The sequence below is a fragment of the Strix aluco genome, chromosome 5, assembly GCF_031877795.1.
Source record: "Strix aluco isolate bStrAlu1 chromosome 5, bStrAlu1.hap1, whole genome shotgun sequence".
In the NCBI taxonomy this organism is placed as follows: Eukaryota; Metazoa; Chordata; class Aves; order Strigiformes; family Strigidae; genus Strix; species Strix aluco.
In genome coordinates, this window is record NC_133935.1 from 85444129 (window position 1) to 85466571 (window position 22443).

The window sequence follows — 22443 nt, forward strand, 5'->3', positions numbered from 1 at the left end:
TCATCTTCTGCATGAGATATTTATGCTCTTTAGTGTTTCTTTGCTCCTAGTTGTGCCTTTGATCCTGGAACCGATTCCTTGTATAGGTGATGTGTTTGAGAATATTGGGTGATAAGTATCACTTAAATTTTCTTAATTTGGAGTAAAGGACAATAATTGCAGCAAGTTTTGATGTGCTTTTTTATTTTGGGGAAAAGTTCAGATTTGATCAGGTACAACTTCTAAACATAGGTTTGCACACAGCTTTGCCTATTAAAAATGTCTCCTGACTCAATTTGCTTTGAAACCACAGGTAAACCTTGGAGCTCTTTGTGTCTGGGAAATGCCATTTGCCACTGAGCATAGGTGTTTTCTCCAACTCATTGCATCGAAATGGGTCTGGATCATGGATCTTACAAGGAGCAGCTGAGGGAACTGTGGTTGTTTAGTCTAGAGAAGAGGAGGCTGAGGGGAGACCTCATCGCCCTCTACAACTCCCTGAAAGGAGGGTGCAGAGAACTGGGGATGAGTCTCTTTAACCAAGTAACAAGCGATAGGACAAGAGGGAATGGCCCCAAGCTGCGCCAGGGCAGGGTCAGACTGGCTCTTAGGAAGGATTTCTTTGCAGAAGGGGTTGTTGGGCGTTGGAATGGGCTGCCCAGGGCAGGGGGGGAGTCCCCATCCCTGGAGGGGTTGAAGAGTCGGGTTGACCCAGTGCTGAGGGATATGGTGGAGTTGGGAACGGTCAGGGTGAGGTTCATGGTTGGACTGGAGGATCTTCAAGGTCTTTTCCAACTGAGATGATTCTGTGATTCTGTGAAAAAAAATGGTGCTTTCTCTTTGCTGTCAAAGGAGGGTACTACAGGGAGATTAGGCCATTAGGAATGGTTATCTTTCTGCTGTGTGATAACTGTTAGGAACAAGAAATTTGTTAGTTCAGCTAAGAATGGACAAAATGGGACTGAGGAAAAGAGACTGCAATTGTGATAATGAGTCGGATGTGAAGAAAAGCAGTAGTGGTACAAACTGGAGGAAGTATAGTACAATTGAGTAGAGCCTGTGGTTGGAGGAGAGGCAGAAGTGTGTATGATGATGGACATACCCTTTTAGAGCAGTTGTATACTTTTAATTACTTGGAAAATAACCCCAAAACCAAACAACAAGAACAAACCCCACAACCCCAAACCCAACATGCATATGCCAGAGTGTATCTGTGAAGCATACACGTGGTCTAGAGATGCCACCAGTATCAGATGTCTTCAAAAGGCTGTACTGACAGCTTGCCTGACTTGCTTAGCACACAATCCATGACTAATCACAGACAGTCATTTCAGGTCTAAGGGAGCTGATGGGAACACTTGTGGTCAAGGTTCCTGTGATAATCCTTTTTGGCCCTGACTCAGGTGGTGTCAGAGCTGTTGCTCAGGGGGAGAATTTCCCTTTGCAAGAGAATCAAGATCATCTTATATCCCTTGGCATTGAGTAACTTCCAAAGTCAAATGAGAACAAGCCTTCAGTGTTCTTGTGGGTCCTTTTAATGGTGAAATAGTTCTTACAGGCAAACTGCAAATATTTTTTTTTTAGCTACCAGTGAAGACCCCGTGTCTCTTGCTTGGGCAGGTGCTCATTCCAGATACAGAACTGTGCACCTGGCAGACTGGAGGTTTCATGGACAAGTACCACGGACAGAGGCGACAGCCCAGTCCAGGAAATCCTGATATAAAACAAGATGTAGTCAGAAAAACATTATCAAAATAGATAGCAAAGCTAGCTCAACATGGCCAGGATCCAACTCGGACAAGCAGTCTGAATATCCCATTTTGATCATCTGTTGGTGACACCTGACATGTTTTGCCCTTGTTCCGTTTAAGGTCTACCTTGCCAGTGGCCAGTGTGTGTCTCTTGTCATGGAAGCATTTTATCTTGTGAGGGACCTTATGTGCTCTTCATTTTATGAAGTGTCTCTGAACCAGTCTCAAAATACTTTCCTCTCACTGTGAAGGTGAGGAGGAGAGTGGGCAGTCACCAGATCCTAAGGATGTTTTACAGAAACGGCAGAATTCCCCTCAGATTTATGAACTGACCTGTTTTTTCCAAAATCTCAAGTTGCTTGGGAGAGAACTGAGCATTGGGCGTTGGGTTGTTGCTTTTCCAACATGACAACCACACTGTTCACATGGTCTCCTTAGCTGCTCCTTGGCTGACTGCCAACCGCAGTCTCATCATGAAAAATCCAAGAGGATAATCATTATCTTGCTGTGTCAACAGCTGGCCTGTATGCTATCTCTATCACTCATCAAGGTTTGCTCCATTAAAGTTCAGGGGAGATGCTGCTTCAGTTTTATATGGATTACAAGTAGCAGTATGGAGTAATTTGCTGACCTACTGCTTTTTTTAAATTAATCTATCAGGGAGGTGCCAGGTTCTGGTGAACAGCAATATCCGTGTGATGGAGCTTTCTCCAATTTTTTAATCACAACGCATCACAAGGACGGAGAATACTTGCGAGTCACTTGTAGTGGGATTAGCAGTAACGTGTTCTGAGGGTTTCATAACTTAGGTGGCACTAAAAGGCTGTCAGTGAACTTGCTTCCCTTAATTATCCTTCACAAATCCTTCAGAAGTGGTCTGTAGACTCCCAAGTTTTATATTGTTATTTTGCCGATGCTGTGTTTCAAAGCATGTTTAAAAACATGCTCTAGTATCCCCTCAAATGTGAGAGATGAGGTTTAATTTCCAAACTTCTGTCTAGTAACTGTGAGAACCACATCTGTGAACTCCCGATTTACTTCTCTGCAAACTCTGCCTCTGTGTAAAAGCTGTTTTCTTGCTTAGCTACTGGCAGCAGCCAACATTGTGCTTGAAACAACTGTAGCTGTTTGCACGTACGAGCCAAAAAATATTTAGCTTGCTGAAATAATCACTATGACCAAATAAATGCCGATAAGTAGGGGCTGTGGTAGTGGGAACATACCCATTTCACAATTAGGTGTCACTTTTGTAGAAAAGCTTTTCCCATGCGTTACATTTAAATGGAAATTATATTGTACAGGGTTACACAGCATCTTATCGAAGCTTTCTCAGGAATTGCCACTTGTTTATGTAACTGGCTGCTAACTCAAGGCCTGTGTGGCTGAATATGGTTTTCAAATACTGAAGCCACGAGCTTTTTATTTTTGCTATATAAAAATAAATTAAAATGTTAAGTTCTGGAGAGAGGATTCAGACCTCTTATTTTCAATTAGTTACTGCCCTTCTACCCTGGGCTGGTTAATGAGATTAGGGGAGGAAAAAATGCAGTAGCACAAGAAAAGCATTCACCATCTACTAGAATTTTTGGGATTGTATTGTGTTTAGTAACTTCTCTCTACAGCTCCTCCTCTTCAATCAGTAATATATTGTCATAGGAGCCAAGTTAATGTCGCATAGCGGCAGGCCAGTGCCCTGTTCAAAACACCAGGGCTAAGTCTTCAGTTGCTGCTTTATGTCCTTCAAGCTGTCTGCCCACAGCTGGCTGGCGTGATCGCTGGACCTGAGAGATGCTCTGAAAGGTGTGAAATTGGTGGAGATTTGCTCCAAAGCTGTTTCACATCTACATCTATGCGAAGAAGCAGAAAAGTGAGGGAACTTCTATGGAGCCATTATTACCACTTTATGCACCCCTTGGATGTAGTACATTGGAAATAAGAGTTCTTGCAGCACACTGACATTACCACGTCAGATTCTCACCCCTTCTTGTTTATGGCATTTGACTCTGATTCTTAAAAATTTAAAAAAAAAAAAAATAATTCCTAAGCAATCGGTTACCATCACAAGTTCAATTTTGACTCCCACGCAGAATTAAATTTCCTTCCCAACGTACATTTTGTTAGCTAAGTATCACAAGTACTTTTCACAAGTTTACAGCCCGTGTCCCTCTCTAATATGCTGACCACAATCATTTGAATTATGTCCAGCATTTACTGCAAGTCTGCTGCACTTGCGGATTATGAAGCTCTCTTACCCCCTAGTGGAAGTGTTCGTCAGTCGTGAGGAATTTATGTAGCCCTTTTGCTCTGTCAAGGATCCGACTTCCTTGGCAAACATCTTTTTGATGTTTCTGTTGTGTTTAAAATATCACAGTATCTCCCTCTTACTGTGTAGTAGCTTTCCTTATTTTCTATTCATTTTCAGGGACTTGTTTACCAAATTTGTTGTCTTGCGTTGGTTTTTTTAATCATATTACATCTAATCTTCTAGTTTGGTCTTCCTCTACGAACGACTAGATGACAACTTTGTCTAGCCTAAGGCAGTACTTAAATCTGGTTTCTACACAGTTGCTTAGATAGGTCAAAGAGTTTATGTAAGTTGCTCTTCATCTTAGGCCCTTACTAAATGTAGGGATATATAATTTTTTTAATGTTTTATTTTTCTAGACTTTCTGCATTGCAAATAGTCTCAAGAAGAGATTGATTTACAACTGAGGGAAGCCTGAAATTACTTGAACTTGGTTTTGATTGCAGTTGCTGCAGATAAATTCTATTCTTACTATCAAGAGTAAAAAAACAGAGGCGCTGAACTTTGGCAGCTTTTCCCTCCTTCATTATTTAAATAATAATTTCAGCTTCAGGAAATCGAGCATAAACTAGATACAGAATTCATTTATTTAACAACATTTCAGGAGGAGGGATGGGACTTCCATAGACAAGTTTCATAAGCTTTCTGTATCAGTGGTAATATAGCAACTGTATTCCTCATGATTATCATTTTCATTTCAATGAGCCTGAGGTATTAATGCTCTGAAGATTTGCATGCTTTTTTTCTGAAAACCCAGCCATGGTCTTGAATGTTCAAAGCAGCAGATAGGGTTGCAAAGACATTTTCCATGTACATTAGCATTGCTGATCAAATTTAGATGGCTCTCCTGCCAGAAATGTCTCAAATATGCCTTGAATTTAATCCTTTTGGGTCAATAATTTAGTCCCTGACTATGCAAGCAAACACATTACATGATACTTTTCAAAAATTAATGATATTTAGTCTGTAATTGTCTTTTTGTTCTCAGTTTCCTTATTGGGTGACTTTCACAGTGCTCGTTAGTCTTATTTAAAAACTTCCTTGTGGTTTGTAGCTAAAACAAGGTATGTAGTTGTTGTTGTGCCAGCATTGTTCCCTGCTTTTTTTCCTATACTCTGCCACCCATTTGCTTATAAACTAGGTTAGTTTTCCTTTGAAACTTCATGGCAAAACTGGAGGTCAAAAATAGGGAGGCTTATGCTGGTGAGGGCTCCAATGGCTATGCCTCCTGCTTTTCCTATAAAACCATAAGCAAGGATTTAGTTGACAGGACTCTGAGAATGAATTATCTAAATACATTTCAATTTCTCCTTAAGTTTACAGAAGAATTAAGCATTTTTTATTTTTTTTTTAAAGAAATGTTTGGGGTTTTTTGGCTCTGTTAAACATTTCGGTAGGGGCTTAAATTGTAGACAACCAAATGCTGCACAGAATTTTTTTAATTGATGTTTATTACTTTCCTGGCCTACCAAACGAGAAGAGTGAAGTACGAGACCAAAACCTATTACAGAATGGGCTTGCAAAATACCGTTTTGTGTGTTCTTAAACAGCAATATTAAATGGTTTATTAGCGCAGGGCTTGTTTTCTAGGCTGTGTGTGCAGTTCACAGTTAATTGCAGGGAAGAATTTGCAAAATACAAGAGTTCTGAGAATTTTTCATGCCAAAATCTTGATCGAAGGCCAGGAACCTTTACCAGCCTTTGTAAACTGACCCAGAAAGAAAAATGAGACAAACAGGATCTGTAAACAAAGATCACGTGCCCTTCACAAATACATTTTGGAAGGATGGTTGCCTAGGGAAACAGGAAATAGGGAATTATACAACAAACAAAAAGGACTGCCAAACAAATTTGCTGACCTTTTTTCGGGGAATTATGATGAAAACTGCTGGAATCCTCAGTATTTCACCATATTTCTAAATCTGAAGGTGGAACGGAAGAATAGCTTGGTAATTATACCCCAACTATGCAGAAAATACAGGAAAATTCCTTGACCTCTTTGTCCTAAAGGAAGCAATGCAAGGTTGTGAGCGATGTAATTTTGAGTTCATTTTGAATTTTTCTGAATTTCCCAGATCTTGCAATTAAGCTTTTTGGAATCAATGCTTCTTTTGCGGATGAGATTATAACAAAATCACTCCATTCATATCTGCAAGGGTCATCTAGCTGTAACTTTAGGCAGCTTAATTCTCATTTCTGAGCTGGTAGTCTCCCAAATAGCTCTGTCCTTACCTTTCCCTAGGAAACAGATCTCAGAATGGCTTTTGTGCTTCCGTGAGTCACAAATAGGAAGGAAAGAAGAGAATTTGCATTGGACTTATCCTTAGCAGGGAAGAAGTCAGCCTCTGGATGATGTTTGTTCTTCTCCTCCCTCTCACTCTGCTTTGAAGGGCATGTGCAAGGAGCAAATTGTTTGCTTGGTGACTTCTGCACGCCTCCTATTTTGAGATGTGTCATTTCAGTTTTAAGTTGTGGTAAATAATGAGATCGCTGTGCAGGAGTGGTCATAGAAAATACCAGTTTGGGATCACTCAGTCTGTTGGGCTTGGTTTTGTATGAAAGATGAAGAGGTGAAAGTAATTAAAAAGAAGAAAATGGGGAAACTAGGTAGTGAGGTTAAACTTGATGCTCTTTATCCCAGAATACTGAAGAGGTAGTTATGTGAAATATCATGCTTGCATCATAGATATTGGAAAATCTGCTGAATTGCAGGGGAAGGGAAATGCATTTGTCTGATGCTTGGATTCTTTCTTGTATCCTCCACTGTTTTCAGTGTGTAACTTTTTTTTTTTTTTGGCAGTTCCAATGACAGGTTTCACTCAAAGGGCTACCATTGATCCAGAACTGAATGAAATCCATGTCTTGTCAGGGCTCAGTAAAGACAAGGAGAAGCGTGAAGAGAATGTAAGGAATTCCTTCTGGATTTATGACATTGTGAGGAACAGCTGGTAAGTCGATGAAAGGGGTGCTATTTCTAACATCTAGGCTGACTTTCTTTAGAAAGCAATCCTACATGATCCTATCTCCCAGGTAGCTCTATAACCTCTTATAACCATGGAATAGTAATGTTGAAGACAACTGAGTTCCCTTGAAGTTCCCTTCTCTTTTACCCCTAGTCTTTAGAGACACCATGGCAATAAGCCAAATGAGGGAGAGAAATCTTGTGAACTTCTTTACTGGAGGCAGGTGGGGGGGGGATGAGGGAAAGTAAGCCTTTATAAGAAGTTTTTCCTGTAGGAAATGTTCAAGACCAGGATTCGTCATCAGTGCAGCAAACTTAGTCAAACATAGGTTAATAGCAGCATACATGGTACTAGTAATTAGAAATTAAGGTACTGGTCTGCTGTATGAATGGTGATGGAGAAGTCTTCGTGCTAGATCTGTCAGCTCTTTCCAGGCTGCATGCAGTGGTACTTTAGGTAGCTGGTAGATCCAATATTCTGAGAAAATACCTCCTCACCTATTTATTGTATTTGGTGGCTGGTTGCCCCTGTCCCTTTCCAGAGCTGGCAGCGTTTTTGCATTCAAGGTCTCTTCTAATGTGGGGCAAATCTCTTTGAAAGGTGTGAAATTTTTTTGTAATGGATTTTCAGTTACAACTTAAGTCTGCTTGGAAATCAGTGATTGAAATACTAGCTTTGCTGTAGCCTGTGGCCTGTAGCTCTACTGTGTATTCTCCATAATGAAAAATACTTCATGCTGACAATTCTGCTAGCAAATAATACAACATCTAAAGATACCTCCAAAGCTCATGACATAACATTTTCTAGAATTTTTCTTACTTGACTTGTAATTGAGGACTGTGTTCAGCCAAGATGACCTTCTTTGATTGTTGGATGGGCTTCTTTGTAGAGCTAAGAATGGGATGGGATAATAGAGGACAATATACAGAGAAGCAAGAGAATCTTTGGTGTTATACGCCAAGCAGTTCAAATTGACATCAGCTGTACCTTATAACCTTTCAGTAACTTCTACTTCCTGTAAGTACTACTAATCATCACTTACTGCTGTGTATTTCAGGTCTTGTGTCTATAAGAATGACCAAGCAGCAAAAGAGAATCCAGGTAAAAGCCTTCAGGAAGAAGAGCCCTGCCCAAGGTTTGCCCATCAACTGGTGTACGATGAGTTGCACAAGGTATGAGGGTCCAGATACATAGACAGGATTTTTTTAATCTTACTGCTCTTAGGGTGTAGTTGATTCTTCAAAGATGATATAATGAATATAGCTTTTTGTACAGGGTTAATGTTTGGGTTAATGTGGTGGGTAACTTTCATTGAATTTATTATCTTCTTTTGAAATAAGGTGCTAAGCTACTTTTTATGTCGATGTGAAGTAGACATGATAACTCCTAGATGAAATCAAAATGCAGACAGTGGGATATGTTAGACCCCTACAAGGTTGTCAAGTGGCTAGCTCCTAGCTGTTCTCGTACTTGAGAAGACTTGAAGCTTTGTTCGTTATCCTCGGGGACTTAATCTCATGATTTCTTAGTGACTAAATATTCGCAGGTAGTTACCAACATTTCTAGGACAAAGTGTGTTTGAACTAATCACTGTTAAGAATCTGATCTAACAGAGGTGTCTTACTTTGCCCTGCGTGTCAGAAGCAACTGTCATTCTTTAACACTGTGACTTTGGTGGACACATTCATGCTTAAATAGACTTAAAGTTGTTTATAGTGTACATGACTGCTCAGTAAACTTAGGGCTTTGTGCAATTAACCAGTAAAGCACAAACCCATGGATTAGGTTACCATAACATCATTAACCTATGAATTTAAATTAGACACACTCACTCAACCTTTCAAGGATATTTTGCATTTAAAATAAACTTTTTCTAAATTTTCTTTTTAATCTGAAACAGTGTGAACTGAAAAAGACAAATACACTTTAGTCTTATCATTCCACAGGATGTTTATCACTTTTGAGAATCCTAACTAGCCCAAATGTTTGTGGATGAGGGGGATTTTAAGGAGCAATAGGTGCAGCTTCTGTATGGAGAACTTGTATTGTTTGTCATCTTCACATGCTTTAAGGATAGACTGTAAATACTGTTCTGCCTTTAATGGCTTACTTCTAAGTGTAAGGTACCATGAGATTGAGAGTAGTATTTTATAAGTTATTGTGACGGTTGCTAAATCATGGCAGTTGCCCAGCTTTATCTGAAGGGCTATTTGATGTGCTTGTTTTGAAGAGTCTTATTTTTAGAAACTGCTGTTCAAATGACCTTTCTAAACTCCTCTGATATAAATACGGAGTGCCTACATCAATGGGATGCAGAATATATTGTTTTGAGTGATTATTTTTAAAGCTGTGGAGAAAGGTAGCCTGTTGGATTTCTTGAACCTGAGTATTTGAAGACCCTTTGTGGCATGTTTAATATCAACAGTTCAGAGTCTGAAATACCAAACGATGTGAAGAAAAAAAAAAAAAGTGAAGAAATAAAGAGTCCTTTTTTAACACTTCCACTTTCCTTGAGGTTTGCCCCTCTCTGTAAGTCTGGCCTTGCATTTCAAAGGTGTTGTATCCTGAAGCTATCAAAATAGATGTTGGACTACTTCATTTGAGCTACTCTGAACAAAAAACGAATTTTGCATACAGGTATATTTAATATTTCCATGATTGGCATCTCAGGATTGCTAGAACTTCTTCTGAAGACAGTCACAGTAATGGTTGTGACTTCTGATTCTAGATAAGATTGTTTTCTTTCTCAGATCTTCGTAGCATTACAGTTTTGGCTTTTTGTTTTACTCTGTATCCAGTTAGCTCTTTCCTTTGTGCCCAGGTAGTGTATTGAGTGTCTTGCAGCTAGGCTGCTATATTGAGGTGAGACAAATCTGCCCTTCCAGAGAACCATGGAAACACTTTTCTCTGCAAGGCAAATTCAGGCTTTGTAGAGCTTATGGGACATGTCGGAGACAGGCCTGTTGGTCATGTCCCAAGATTATGCCAGACTGGGCTTGTTGTCGCTTTACTTTGAGCATCTTTAGGACTTCCCCCTCACTTTGCCAGTGGCCCTTGTCTTTGGGGAAGGTAATGGTCTTGCTGACTCGGGGAAAAGGCTGCTTGTCTGAACTATGGTGCTTTAGGAGTGCAGCTTCACCAACAGTGCTCTGACAGGAGCCAGTGCATCACTCTACAAAGCCCCTTTTTTCTGAGTCTTCCTAACAAGCATAAATGTTACTTCAAAGAAAATGTGTGATTGCTGGAGTCATCTCACAATTATGTGCAATCTACTCATCCCCAAATTAGAGAAAGGCTTAAAACAGGTTCCTTAATTTAGCCTCTCATGACAAAGAGAATTTGGAGTCTTTGAGAACAAGACTGGAGAAGAAGAGGTTGGTAATCCATCAGTTTGAGTATTGTTTACGTCAAGTATTTTGAACAGGGCAAAACGAGTTGGTTCAGATTCTTCTTTTCTGCTCATATCTTAAGGATTTATCATGCTCATAGGTTTTTCCTGAAGAAAGAGATCGTGTGGTTTGTGGATTTTTCTCTATAAATATCTTGGGAATCTGCTAGAGGGAGGTTCTAACAGTGCAGCTTTTCTTATTATCTTAAAATGTAAGCAGTTTAAGAGAACTTTATTCATCTCCTAGGGGACAAAGTAAGGCTAATAATAAGATGGAGCAGCTTGTCTAAAAGGCAGAGTTTTCTCCCTCTAGAATAAACCTCCCCAAAGATGCTGACATAGTAAACAGCATTTGTTTAACGGATGTACACAATCAACTTTTTGATCTGCCTCTCATTTGCTTAGGTTCATTACTTATTTGGAGGGAATCCTGGTAAATCCTGTTCTCCAAAGATGAGATTAGATGATTTCTGGTCTCTGAAGCTCTGTCGACCTTCAAAGGAATACCTGCTAAGACACTGCAAATACCTCATAAGAAAGCACAGGTTAGAAACAAAAAGTGGTTTGCAATTTTCTTTTCCAAAGTGTCTTTTGTTTAAGTTGCTAAAACTTCAATATCTTGTAAACTGTTTTGGGAAATGTCACTTCACTGCTTATATGATGGCCTGCTGGTTCTTGATGATTTTTAATTTTTTAAAAATTATTTTAATAATAAAAAGCAGGGCTAAACTGTAAAATTGAATTCATTCTGGTTTTACTATTTTATTGTAAAACCAGAAAAATCTGGTTATTGTGTGGGGAGTCGTGGGGAATTTTTAGATTCCCTTTTCATTCTGCTGCTCATCAACATGTGTTTTGGTACTGTCACCTCCCAAGGAAATGGAGTATGTTTCTGAAACACTGCTAGGAGATAGTAACAGCTCGCAGGGATGCTAATGAAGTCTGGGGGCTGGATGCCTTTGCACATCTGAGACTCAACTCTGGTGAGGTCATCACAGTTTCTTATTCAGAATCGCTTGGAAGATCTCAGTTATGTAGAATTCAGCTACGCTGTGATGCTTCTTGCACTCTGGATGTTTCAGAGCTGCCTTATATTTGCTATTTAGGGCAATAGCTTTTCAAAATCAAGCTCATGGTGTTGCCTTAGGCAAGAAATTGCAGCAGTGAGACAGCCTTTCAAGACCCAGCAAATTATTTGAAGCCAATAAATAGCTCTTTCTGCATTCTCAGTGAGAATACTTTGTTATCAGGTTCTGCCAAGAGTTGGAGGTCGGTTTTTACTGATGGTATTTTACTTCTGAGGCAGCAAGCAAATTGCTATACTCAACACACAATCACTGTGGCTGGTGAGGCCTTTTACAGATTAGCCACGCAGTTAATGTGAATACCTACAAGAATGAATAAAGGTCTTGTCCAGTAATCTGGGAGGCTTATTAGACCCGCATATGGTTGTATGAAAATACAGTTGTACAGCCTCCAGAGACAGGTCTGGATTATTTGTTTTTGCTTCGCTTAAATTGCACTCAAAGGAGACGTTGCTGCCTGTTGTCTGGCAGTAGTTTGGGGTTTGTGCACCATTCTCCCATTTGTTGGCGTCTGTATGAGGAAGCCAAACATGACCAGCCAGGGGCTGGTATGCTGGAGTTCATGTCCCTCTTGGGGCTGGAGCTGAGCTGCTATGGCATCACTTGGCTGCCCGTTATCTGCGCTCCCTCAGGCTCTAGGTAGCAGACCAGGTACTTGGCTTGCATACACAGCAAATCCACTGCATCAGCTGGAGTCCTGGTCAGCCTATTAACTTGTTTAGTACCAGTCAGCTGTAGTGTAGCGGAGCTGGCCAGGTGTAGAAGAGCAAGGTGTCAGTGGTTCTGCTTATTTAACTCTTTAGGCCTTGGTAATATCATCTAAGAAAACCTATGTGAATGTTTGGAAGAAGTCATGCTTAATTACCAAAATGTCATGTACTGGCACAATGACTTACATCTTTAGACAATTTAAAAATTTGGGCTACAGATGTCCACTACAGTATAAATAGCCAAGTAGATGACCCCCCCCCCCCCCCCCCCCCCCCAAAAAAAAAGAACCCAACCCAATACTATTAAATCTATTCAGTGTAACTTCTTTCAGTTTGACAGCTATATCCTGTTAAAGGTAACTGAAATATCTTATGAATAAAATGTCTTGCATTCCTGTAAGACAGTTGATACAAGGCAGTTAAGTAACTGAGAACGTGGTTTTTAGGGTCCTCATCTCTGGAATCTGGAATTGTCTGAGCTGTTTTCCTGGGAAGGCTTGATACTGTGTATTGGTGATTCAGAAGATGACAGAGTGTGATACTGCACTCGATGTATAGGTGACAGGAAAAAAAGATAATTTTAAAGCTCATCCTTTCTAGGCTTAGGCACCCAACTCAGTGCTGCAGGGAAGTAGCTCTGCTCACTGAGGATGCTGAGCCCAGAATAATTTTCTGAGGGCTCTATTAACTTTTTCAGGGAACTCACAGAAGTTACAGTTTCTGCTCATTAAAAGAAAACGAGAAAATAATGGTGGTGGTGCGCAGGATTTTTATGTATGTGTGCTCTTTCCAAAGAGGCACAGTATTCATAGAATCCGGAGGTTTTCACCCCATCATCCCTTTCTCTGTTGAGTGGCAGAAGCAGGGAGCGTTCTCCATCCCTGTGCTTTCAGTTACGTTTCTGCGCAGTCAGGAATGTAAATATCCCTGGGACTGAAGTGCTCGAGGCTTGCCTGTGTCTGAACTGTGCTCCTCACATGAGGAGGATCATACCTTACTTTAATTGTGGAAAAAGAACTGTACTAAATGTTTTACATTTATGTATTAAGAAGTTGTGGTACATACGCTTTTGAATATTTTTATTAAGAGAGTAATACTTTGCCCTTGTAACTGCCTTGCACCCCCAAAAAACCCTCCTCCATGTTTCAGTCTGGTTTGGAAGTGTCTACTCCAGTAAATAGGAGGCTGAACTGCCATTAATATTGTTTTGTTTAGAAGTATTGGGCTGAAGGTTTTGCTAGATGGGTTTTGCTCTTTGTAGAAATAGTAGTACTTAGGCGTGAGGGAAATGGCTGTGCTCAAGTTTTCTGTCTCTTCTGTGCAGATTTGAAGAAAAAGCTCAGACTGACCCTCTTAGTGCACTGAAGTATCTGCAGAATGATTTGTATGTAACTGTGGATCACTCGGACCCTGAGGAGACAAAAGAGGTAATGATGAACGATCCTCGTCTCAGTTATAAAGAAACATATACTGTGTTTTCATGTGAAAGTTTTGAGCCTCTTAAATCTTGTTTTTATTCAGTTTGAAAAAGCTCTACAGGTGCATGAGACTGCTGTATCGTGTATTTCTCCGCACTAAATATACTGCATTAGAAACAGTCATTTTACAATTGCAGTTCCAGATAAAATATCTTTTGTACTCATAATAGTGAAGACTAGGCCTTTGTTTTAATTCCAATGTACTGGTGTGTATTTTGGGAGCTTTAATTGAAATGTAAACTCTCTGAAATGTCACGAGTCTGTAGTTGGTTGCGTGGTAGAAAGTGAATAGAACTCGTATTCATGCTGCCTTTTGGCTTGTCAATATCAAATAGCTCTAGAGGAGAGGAAGAGGTTTTTCTCTGGATTATAAGTATTTCTGGAAGTAGATTGTATATATACATTGCTTGCTAACCTTAAAATCTTGTTTCCTCTGCCTTCTGAATATTATCCAGTAGGCATGTTCTTTTATTTGTTCCAGGAATTTGTTCCCATTTCCTGTTTTGATTTCATTACCGCAGTACGTGTCGCTTTACAGAAAGGATTAAAGAAATAGTGAGAGGTGTCAGCTAAGGTGGTTGATTTGCCTCTGCCATTAATTTCCACATGAAGCTTGGGGCAGCCAGCTAGATGTACAGGCGTTCAGCGCCTGATGGGTAGATGAGGAGAAGATGACCATGACTCTTACGCTCTTCTTGTGTTAATGACTTTGGAAGTGTTTCGACAGCTCCTTCTGCAAAATTGCCGTAGGAGGATGGGCGCTCTGACTTCATGCTGAGTCTCTGGATTAAATCACTTAATCTGGTGGTTTTAACTTGTTACTTTAGGTAAAGAACAAGATCCTTACACAGATACTAAAAGCTTTTGGGAGAGAACGTGCTTCTTGCATATGCACAGTATAGAATTGTAGGTTAGAAGAATTAAGACTAGAATTAAGTTGTATAGAAGAATTAAGAATAGAATTAAGAACTCGTATCAGGATCTTGGAACCAATCACATTTGTCATAAATTCTGGTTAGCCTCTATAAACATCTGATCCAATAAAACATTTAAGTGCTGTGCCTGTAAATTCTCTGTTAGATAGTTCCTCATTTAAATAGTCCCATATCAAGTACTTTCACATCATTTCTAGCATAGGAAAGACAAATAACATAATCCTGCTTTGCTTCAGGTAGAAAAGGATGTGTTTTGGTTGTGGCTTTTATTTTCCCCCATGCAACATGCTTCAAGGGGGCTCAGCACAATTATGCTTCATCTTCGCAGTGTGGTAGCACTTTCCTCTTCCTATTTAAACCTGTAGTAACCTATAACATACAACAACCACTCTGATGCTCTCTTCTCCCCTTTTTCTCCCTCTCACCCACTGTAAGACTATGTCTTGTGTTCTCTGATCTTTTTTTCTTCCATGTCATACCATGTGTGCTGGTAGCCCCCGTCATGCCTGAGAAGGCCATGTCTCTTTTTGCCCTGTTACTCCTAAACAGATCTTGCACCTCATGGCTGGCTGTGCCTTTTTATTGCCTGAACAGAAAACATTTGTGGTGTGATCAGCAAGCTCCTCTCCTTTTAGTTCACGCTGCCTACTGTCACCAGCAGACCAAAGGAACTGCCATAATGGCTGCACGTTGTGCACATCTGGCATAGGAAATCCTTTAATATTTTACATTTGATTTTCCCAGTTCAGTGTGTAGTATTTAACTTGTCCACCTTGTAAGAATGAAGAATTTATCTGACTGCCTGAGCTTTGAGATTTTGGGGAAAAGTAGTAGCTTTATCATACAAAGTAGAAACAGAATAAAATGTTTTAAAAAATAAATTGTCCCTTTTCCCAGAGCATACTGTGTTCTGCACATTAATGATCTAGCGTATGAGCTTAGGTAGCTCAGTCCAGCTGAGTGAATATATTGTGAATCCTTTCTCTGCAGGCCTAACGCCTCATCCGAACAAAATTCAATAGCTTCTGTCCATCATGCTGGTCCATCAGATCAACGCAATACCATTCAGCAGATTTAAAGCTTCCGTTCCAGTGGCCTCCTAAAATCATTTAACAATTTCTGGGAGGCTTTTCTTTGTTTGGGTTTTGGGTTTTTTTGGTGTGTGGTTTTGTTTTGTTTATAATTGTGCTGGTCAAAAAGCTTTAACTTTCAAAGCTTTTCACACTGGAATGTATCTGCCTGGTATATGGCACAGAGCCAGCTACCGAGCTGGTACTGACTGGGTTTATTTCCAGTTGACGTCAATTTATCTTCCGGTTATCACATTGAGTTGGCTTTTTGCTCTGGCATTACATCTTCAAATAGCTCTTGTGCTTTCCAAAGGACTGACGCAGGCTTTTTGGATTCCATATCAAATTTCAAGCACCAGTTTGATTGTGTATCTCAGCCCAGACACCTACATACTCTGTCTTTATTTGTCGTTGAGATCGTCTTAATTAATATCAAAGGCTATATATCTGATCAGCTTGCTCTGTGCTGGCTACAGCCATTGAACCTTGTAAGGCTTCTTGGTGCGGCAAATCTTAAGGAAATTGCCTGTTCTTTTCCCTCTCTTTAGGGCAACTGTTAAATTTGGGAAGGATGGAGCTGCATGGGTTTATCCCTAACTTTGTACTACAGTTCTCTTGGAGACTGGTCTATGTGGTTTTGTGTTTTATGGGTTGAGATATGGGTAGTGTTATATAGTATTACAGGCAGAATTTCACTTTGAGGTAAGGTTTACTTGCTTTATAATAGAAGTAATTTCTTCTAACTTAGTTAGGCAAGTCTCTTCAGCTGTTTTGAGTTGGATGCCAAAGAAAATAAACAGACTGTTCTTGAAACTTGCTTTGGCATTAGTAACCAATTTTGTTTAAAGTAGCATGAATGATTGATAGTAGGAACATAGCCCCAGATTTTCATTTCTTTGTTGTGAATTTTAGGGATGTTAATAGTATTATAGTTTTATTTCCTTTTTTATTATTCTAAAGTGAAGTAGGTGCCTGCAAGTTATAGGTATCGCATGGGTGCTTGTTTTAGTAGCCACAGGCTATATGCCAGCTCTGTCTCGGCTGTTGCCCACAAATGCAGATCCAGTTTTCTTTAGCTGTGATTCTGCTTGAAATTGCTTAAACCTCTTCAGTTAGTTCAGCGTGTTCTGATCAGTGAATGTTTTTTTACTGGCTGTGGGTTAATAGCTCCAACACTGTACGTAAAGGAGGGTAGATCCCCAGAGTGCGTGGAAGTTTGTCCATGTATTCTAGTTCGTGGAAAGATTAAAGTTGTAAAAATGACTGGCATTTGTTGGTGTAAAAATTTCTGGTGGCATGGGTGTTCTTCTATTTCATATACACACAGATGTGTATTTGGTAGTTTACAGCTAGAGGCTTTTAAAGATAAAAGGATGGTCAAAATAGAAAATGAAAATTAATTCCAAGTTTTGTACTTATATCAAGGAAAACCAGGTGTATTAAAGCACAAAAACATCAGTAGATCACATATAAGGCTAAAGGTGTTGTTACTTGAACACTGGAGTAATCATAGCTAGAACTTCACTGCTTCTTAGTGGGCTATAGAAGAAATCAAGATGATATTAAAAAAAAAAAAAAAGGCCAGCGCTGTCCAAGTAAAGGACAGTAAGATGATTTTGTATGTTGGGATTAAGATTCAACTACTAGTGAAGTAAAACAGATACAAAGTGCAAGTAAAACTTGCAGTATGTTTTTCTTGGAGCATGGTAGGAGAAAGAGCAAGGACCTGGAGGCCAGTTTGAGGCCTGACTAGCTTGTAGACTGAGACTGGAGGCCCCTGTTCAAGGCTGCTTCATACTTTCCATTCTTAAGACCTTGTCTTTAATAAATTTGCCAGATAAAGCCAGCAGGGCCCAAAAGTATTGTTTGAGTCTGCATTAGACTGATATTTCTGGGAAAATTGAAGGCCAAATGGGAAAAATAGTTCTAGGAAGGAGCTAAGAAAAGCATGCTTCTTTTCTTCGTGTCCTGCTGTGATTCTTTGTAAAGCCTCAGAGTCTGAATGCTGCAGGAGCAGAGGCTTTGGAGCCAAGGAGCCTTTACAAAAACAGCGTTCAGCCTTCCTAACTTCAGCTGGTGATGGCTCTGTCCTCAAAGAATTTGAGCTTCTCTTTGCTTCTTTGAGCCTATACTACAAGGCACCATCCCAACAGACCTGGTCAAAGCTGAGAAACTGTTTTACGCTGTGACCTGAGCGCTTGCCGAACAGACATTACGGAGGAGGAATTATGTCTGATTCATACAACCTGCCGGGTATCCCAAGCAGGAGTTACTCATTCCCCCGTTAGTGTTAACCTTTTCATTTGTGCAAAAGGCAGAGGCGTGCAGCAAATATACTAAAACTTGCATGGGTTGCCACATGGCAGAATTGTTTTTTTGCTGTAGGTAGAAACCTTGATAAAGTACACACAACTGATAAAAGAACAATAATGTTGGAAACATGAAGGTCATAAGCTGGAAAATGCCAGAATTAATGTTACCCCTGTACTCTTCATTTGGCCTCTCTCTGAACGTTGTTGATAATGTTAGTTAACCTCATATTAGTTAGCCAGATATATATAACTAATGCAGCAGATACGCAACAAATATAGCCTTATGTTAGTTAACCATATATATTTATCTCTAAGGAACCCCTGCCTCAGTCCAGAAGGTGGGTTGGATCTCCGAGAGAGAAGTTAATTGTATAACGAAGGGGAGCTGTTATCTTTTGAACGGAGGCTTAACTTGGAATGGATGAAGCCAGTGAGCCAGAGGGATTGTCAGAAGAAAATGGGTGGTGGTGTCATTAAAGCAGTTGGACGCTTCTGCTGGATAATTGAATTCTAGTCCTGCCTCTGTAACAGAGTTGCTATGTGATGTTAAGCAAATTGTTTTTCCTAGATGGTCATTAATTGGGTTTTTCATTCTGGTGCTTGATGGGAGAGATGTGAGGTGTGATTTGCTCGAGGGCTTTGCTCTTCTGGCTGCAAGTGAATTTGGAAGCTGCTGCGTAATACTATGTAATCTGAAAAATCAAATTCTGGTAGTTTCAAATAGGGGACCCAAAATTAGTCAACATTTGAAGTGCTGTCTGTTATGATAACAACATGATAGAAAAGCTGATCAAGAAATTAATTCCTTCTTTAGAGCAGAGTTTAAACTTCATGAAGAAAATACTGCAGTGGATATATGCTGTGAATGGTGTGTAGGAGACCTGGTCTTGAGTAAGCAGTAACTGTCCTATGCACTGGTAAAAAAAGCATGGGTCCTTTGGGAGAGCATCATACTGTTAGCTGGCATTGTGATGCAAATGCAGAGTGAGCCAGTTTAAGCTCAGTGCTGTCCATAACTGATGTTCCTAATTTACGTGCTTGACTTCTCTACCAGAAAATGCTTTTTTAAAATGTGACATGATACATAAAATATAATTTAAAAACAAACAAACAACTCACCTCAAGGTTAGCTGAAGTGCAGTGTCATCAGTGAAGGAGGAGACAAGGTACTCCTTCCCCACAGAGCTGGAAAGCAACTCGTAGCCATGAAAATCCATCATGCCTAGTGCAGATGAGGCTGGAATACTTGGCAGAGGGTCTTTTCAACGGATTTTTGGTCTCAGTTCAGCAAGTTACTAGCTGGATCCTGCTTTTATGGTCTCATAGTTGGGCATCCTGAGACCCAGCCTCGAGCATGGCTTGCTTTCTGTTTACAGCAGGATGGCTGCCGGCGTTGCTGGGGGAGGCAAGGGAACCCCTTGAAGCATGTGGCATCCGCTTTGTCCCGGCATAGCCGGCTTCATGTGCTACCAGGCAGTTGGCAGCAGGCCTGTAAGGCAATTGTGTGGGAGGGAAGGATGGCCAGGACATGGCATTTGCTATCAGAAGCAGCACAGATTTAGCCACTGGTTTTATTGGAACTTTTGGAGCTATTTATGCAGGGCATCTGTTTAAGTACGTTGCTGATTCGGAGCCAAGCAACTCGTACAAGTTACGCTAGCAGTGAAATACACGTGTAGCATTGCAATCCCTTTTGATTTCATATAACCAGACCTCACACTCAAGAGGGTACTTAATCAACCTCTTCCCCCTGCCTGCAGTTTGTCAATCCTATATCTTTCCAACCTGTTCTTAAATACCTCCAGTGCTAGCTTCTCCCCAAAAGATGCAAACTTCTTCCAGTGCACTACAGTCCTTATTTTAGACTGTTTGTTTTGCTTGATGTCACGTTGAAACGGATCTTGCTGAAGTGTTTTTGTTGCTTCTTGCGCTTAGATGTAGATTTACCTTTTTGTAGCAGCCTTCTGCATTTGTGACATTTTGCAGTTTTGTCCTTGGACATTATTCTGTGCAGGCTCTGCAACCCTGACTCCTTTGAACTTTCTTTATAGAGCTTGATTTTCAGACTACTTGATTTTTTTTCCCTGTGCTTTCCTCATACGTTACTAATTGATACAGGGCATCCAAAAGTGGTTGCCTTATTGTAGATGAGACTTAAGAGCCTTGATAACAGCAGTACTACTTGATTTATTTGAAGATCCTACTCGTTTTCATGCATTTTCTACCCATTTTTTCTTTTTGCAATAGGATTATACTCACTATTATAACTCCTAAATGTGTTTTCAGAGCCTATGTACCCCAACCTGTTCTGTATATCTGATTTTTCCTGTCTATGTTGATTTGCACCTGGCCCTAGTGAATTACACCTTGATCTGTCATTATAAGCTGGATGAAATGGAAAAACAGTCTGAAGCCTCTCTGCTACCATGCTGGCAGCCTGTCTGAGCATGGTGTAAGGTCTGTGGACTCTGTGAACGTGTCCTGTTCTGTCAAGCAGGTTATCACTGAAAACCCAGAATGATGCAGACCCCGGGGCACAGATGAATCACTTCTGATTCATGGCTCCATTTTGATGTCAAACCATTGATGGCTACCCACAGAAAAGTTATTTGACCTATTTGCCATTCCCTGTTAGCTTAATCTAGGTGATGCCTTGATAATTTGCCTTAAATATCGTATAAAAGCATCAAAAGTCTATGAGAGTTAAAATGGACAACTGTCTGTTTCCAAGTCCCATCCATAGGACCTGCTGCCTTGTAGAAGAAATCAGATTGATGTGATACAACTTGTTGCCAAATCCACACTGGCTGCTACTCACCACCTTCACCACTCCTAGATGCCTGCAAATTTTCTGTGTTCCCGTTTTTTCTTGAAATTAAACTGATGGATATGTAATTCCTGGCTGTTCTTCCCACTCCTTCCCTGAACATACTTGCTTCTCTTCTGGTTCCCCCCCCCCCCCCCCCCTTCTTTCCTTCGGGCCGTGTGCTGTAAAAACACACAGACAGGAGACAAAAGATTACAAGCCTTTAAGGATCGGCTAATTCTTTAAGGAAACATGACAAAGCACTAAGCTTTGCAACGACATGGGTAACTGAAAACAGCAGCCAGGGGCAGAGGAAGATACTGTGTTCACCGTCTATCAGTAAGACATTAAGGGAGAATAAAACTGAATTACTTAATTAAAAATACTTAATTAAAAAACCGTGTTCCTTAAAACGTTTTTACTCATGATTCTGATGTTCCCAAGCAAAGAACTCTTTTTTTTTTTTTTTTTTTTTTTTTTACTTTTTAGTTAAAAAGGCATTGCCGTAAACTTGTGATAAGAGCTTCTCTGGCAGTTCAGAAAGGCTCTACTTTACTTCTGCACTGTGATATCTGCCAGAGAGGCAAAAAAAGTATATATAAAAAATTGGGTTTTAGGGCTCCCAGTCAAGTACCTTTCTTTGTATCAACACTGCTCTAATTCTAGGAAAAACCATCCAACTTGCTCTGCCAAGGTGACAAATTGTATTGCTCTTATGAAAGTGTCTGCTGCTGTTATTCATACGTATGGCACAGTAGTTCTAAGGATTGTGCAAAGAAAACCCAGCAACTCTAAAGCCACTTGGACTTCTATGAATCTTTTGGGTTTGTTCCTGTGCCGTTAATAACACTTTTTTTTCTTTTTGTCCCTCCACCTCCTCTTCTGCAGTTTCAGCTTCTTGCCTCAGCATTATTTAAGTCTGGCTCGGATTTCACGACTCTTGGTGAGTATTGTGTATCAGAAGAACGATACTAATTATGTTCCCTCTGATAAAGATCGTTGCTATTAGTTTATACTGGTTTTATATGAATTTGAATAGTTCATATGGATATTGTAGGCCCTTTTCGGTTCGCATATGTGAAGTGCCCCTACTTAGGCATTTGAGAGATTATTTATAATGACCAGTGTCCAATGCCTCGGGCCCATATTTAAAACATCTGTCACCAGAGGGTTTTAAACCCATGCCTCCCAGGATCATTTTATGTCTCTTATTACATCTGATGCTTCGCTGTTACTCAAATAAACAGAAGCTTTGGTCAGAATAAAGCACCTCCTGTCATGTCACTTTGGAATCTCACAGCATGGCTACAGCTCTGTTTGCTGTGATAACTGCAATTCCTGGAGTAGTTTGGTTCGCTCTGTTCTTTGCAAAACTAGTTCTTTGGGCAGAATGTCAAGAGTGAAGAAAACAGTGGCGTGTAGGGCTGGAAACAGGAGGTCTGAGCCAAAGCCATAATTTGTTTCACTGTTCTGTCCAGTTAACTCTTTTAAACAGTTGAGAGATTAATCCCGGGCAAGCTGTAGTTCGGCTATAGGCATAACTTACATTCTTGTAACGATGTGTTGTCCTCAAGTTACCCAGCTCTCACTAGGAGCATGGATGACTTCAGTTTTTAGACAAACGCATAATTCCCAGTCTAAGGAATTGAGGGAAGGAAAAA

At 40.2% G+C, this 22443-nt stretch overlaps 1 protein-coding gene across 3 annotated transcripts in view; it reads left to right on the forward strand.

Moving 5' to 3' along the window:
- The window catches only part of MKLN1 (muskelin 1), a 99547-nt gene that overhangs the window by 75742 nt on the left and 1362 nt on the right, over positions 1–22443 (forward strand). For all 3 annotated transcript variants that reach the window (XM_074828071.1, XM_074828072.1, XM_074828074.1), the window contains 5 exons: positions 6836–6983; positions 8056–8170; positions 10792–10931; positions 13506–13608; positions 21671–21725. In XM_074828071.1, the coding sequence (XP_074684172.1) occupies positions 6836–6983; positions 8056–8170; positions 10792–10931; positions 13506–13608; positions 21671–21725 (561 nt within the window). The remainder of the gene's footprint in view (positions 1–6835; positions 6984–8055; positions 8171–10791; positions 10932–13505; positions 13609–21670; positions 21726–22443) is intronic.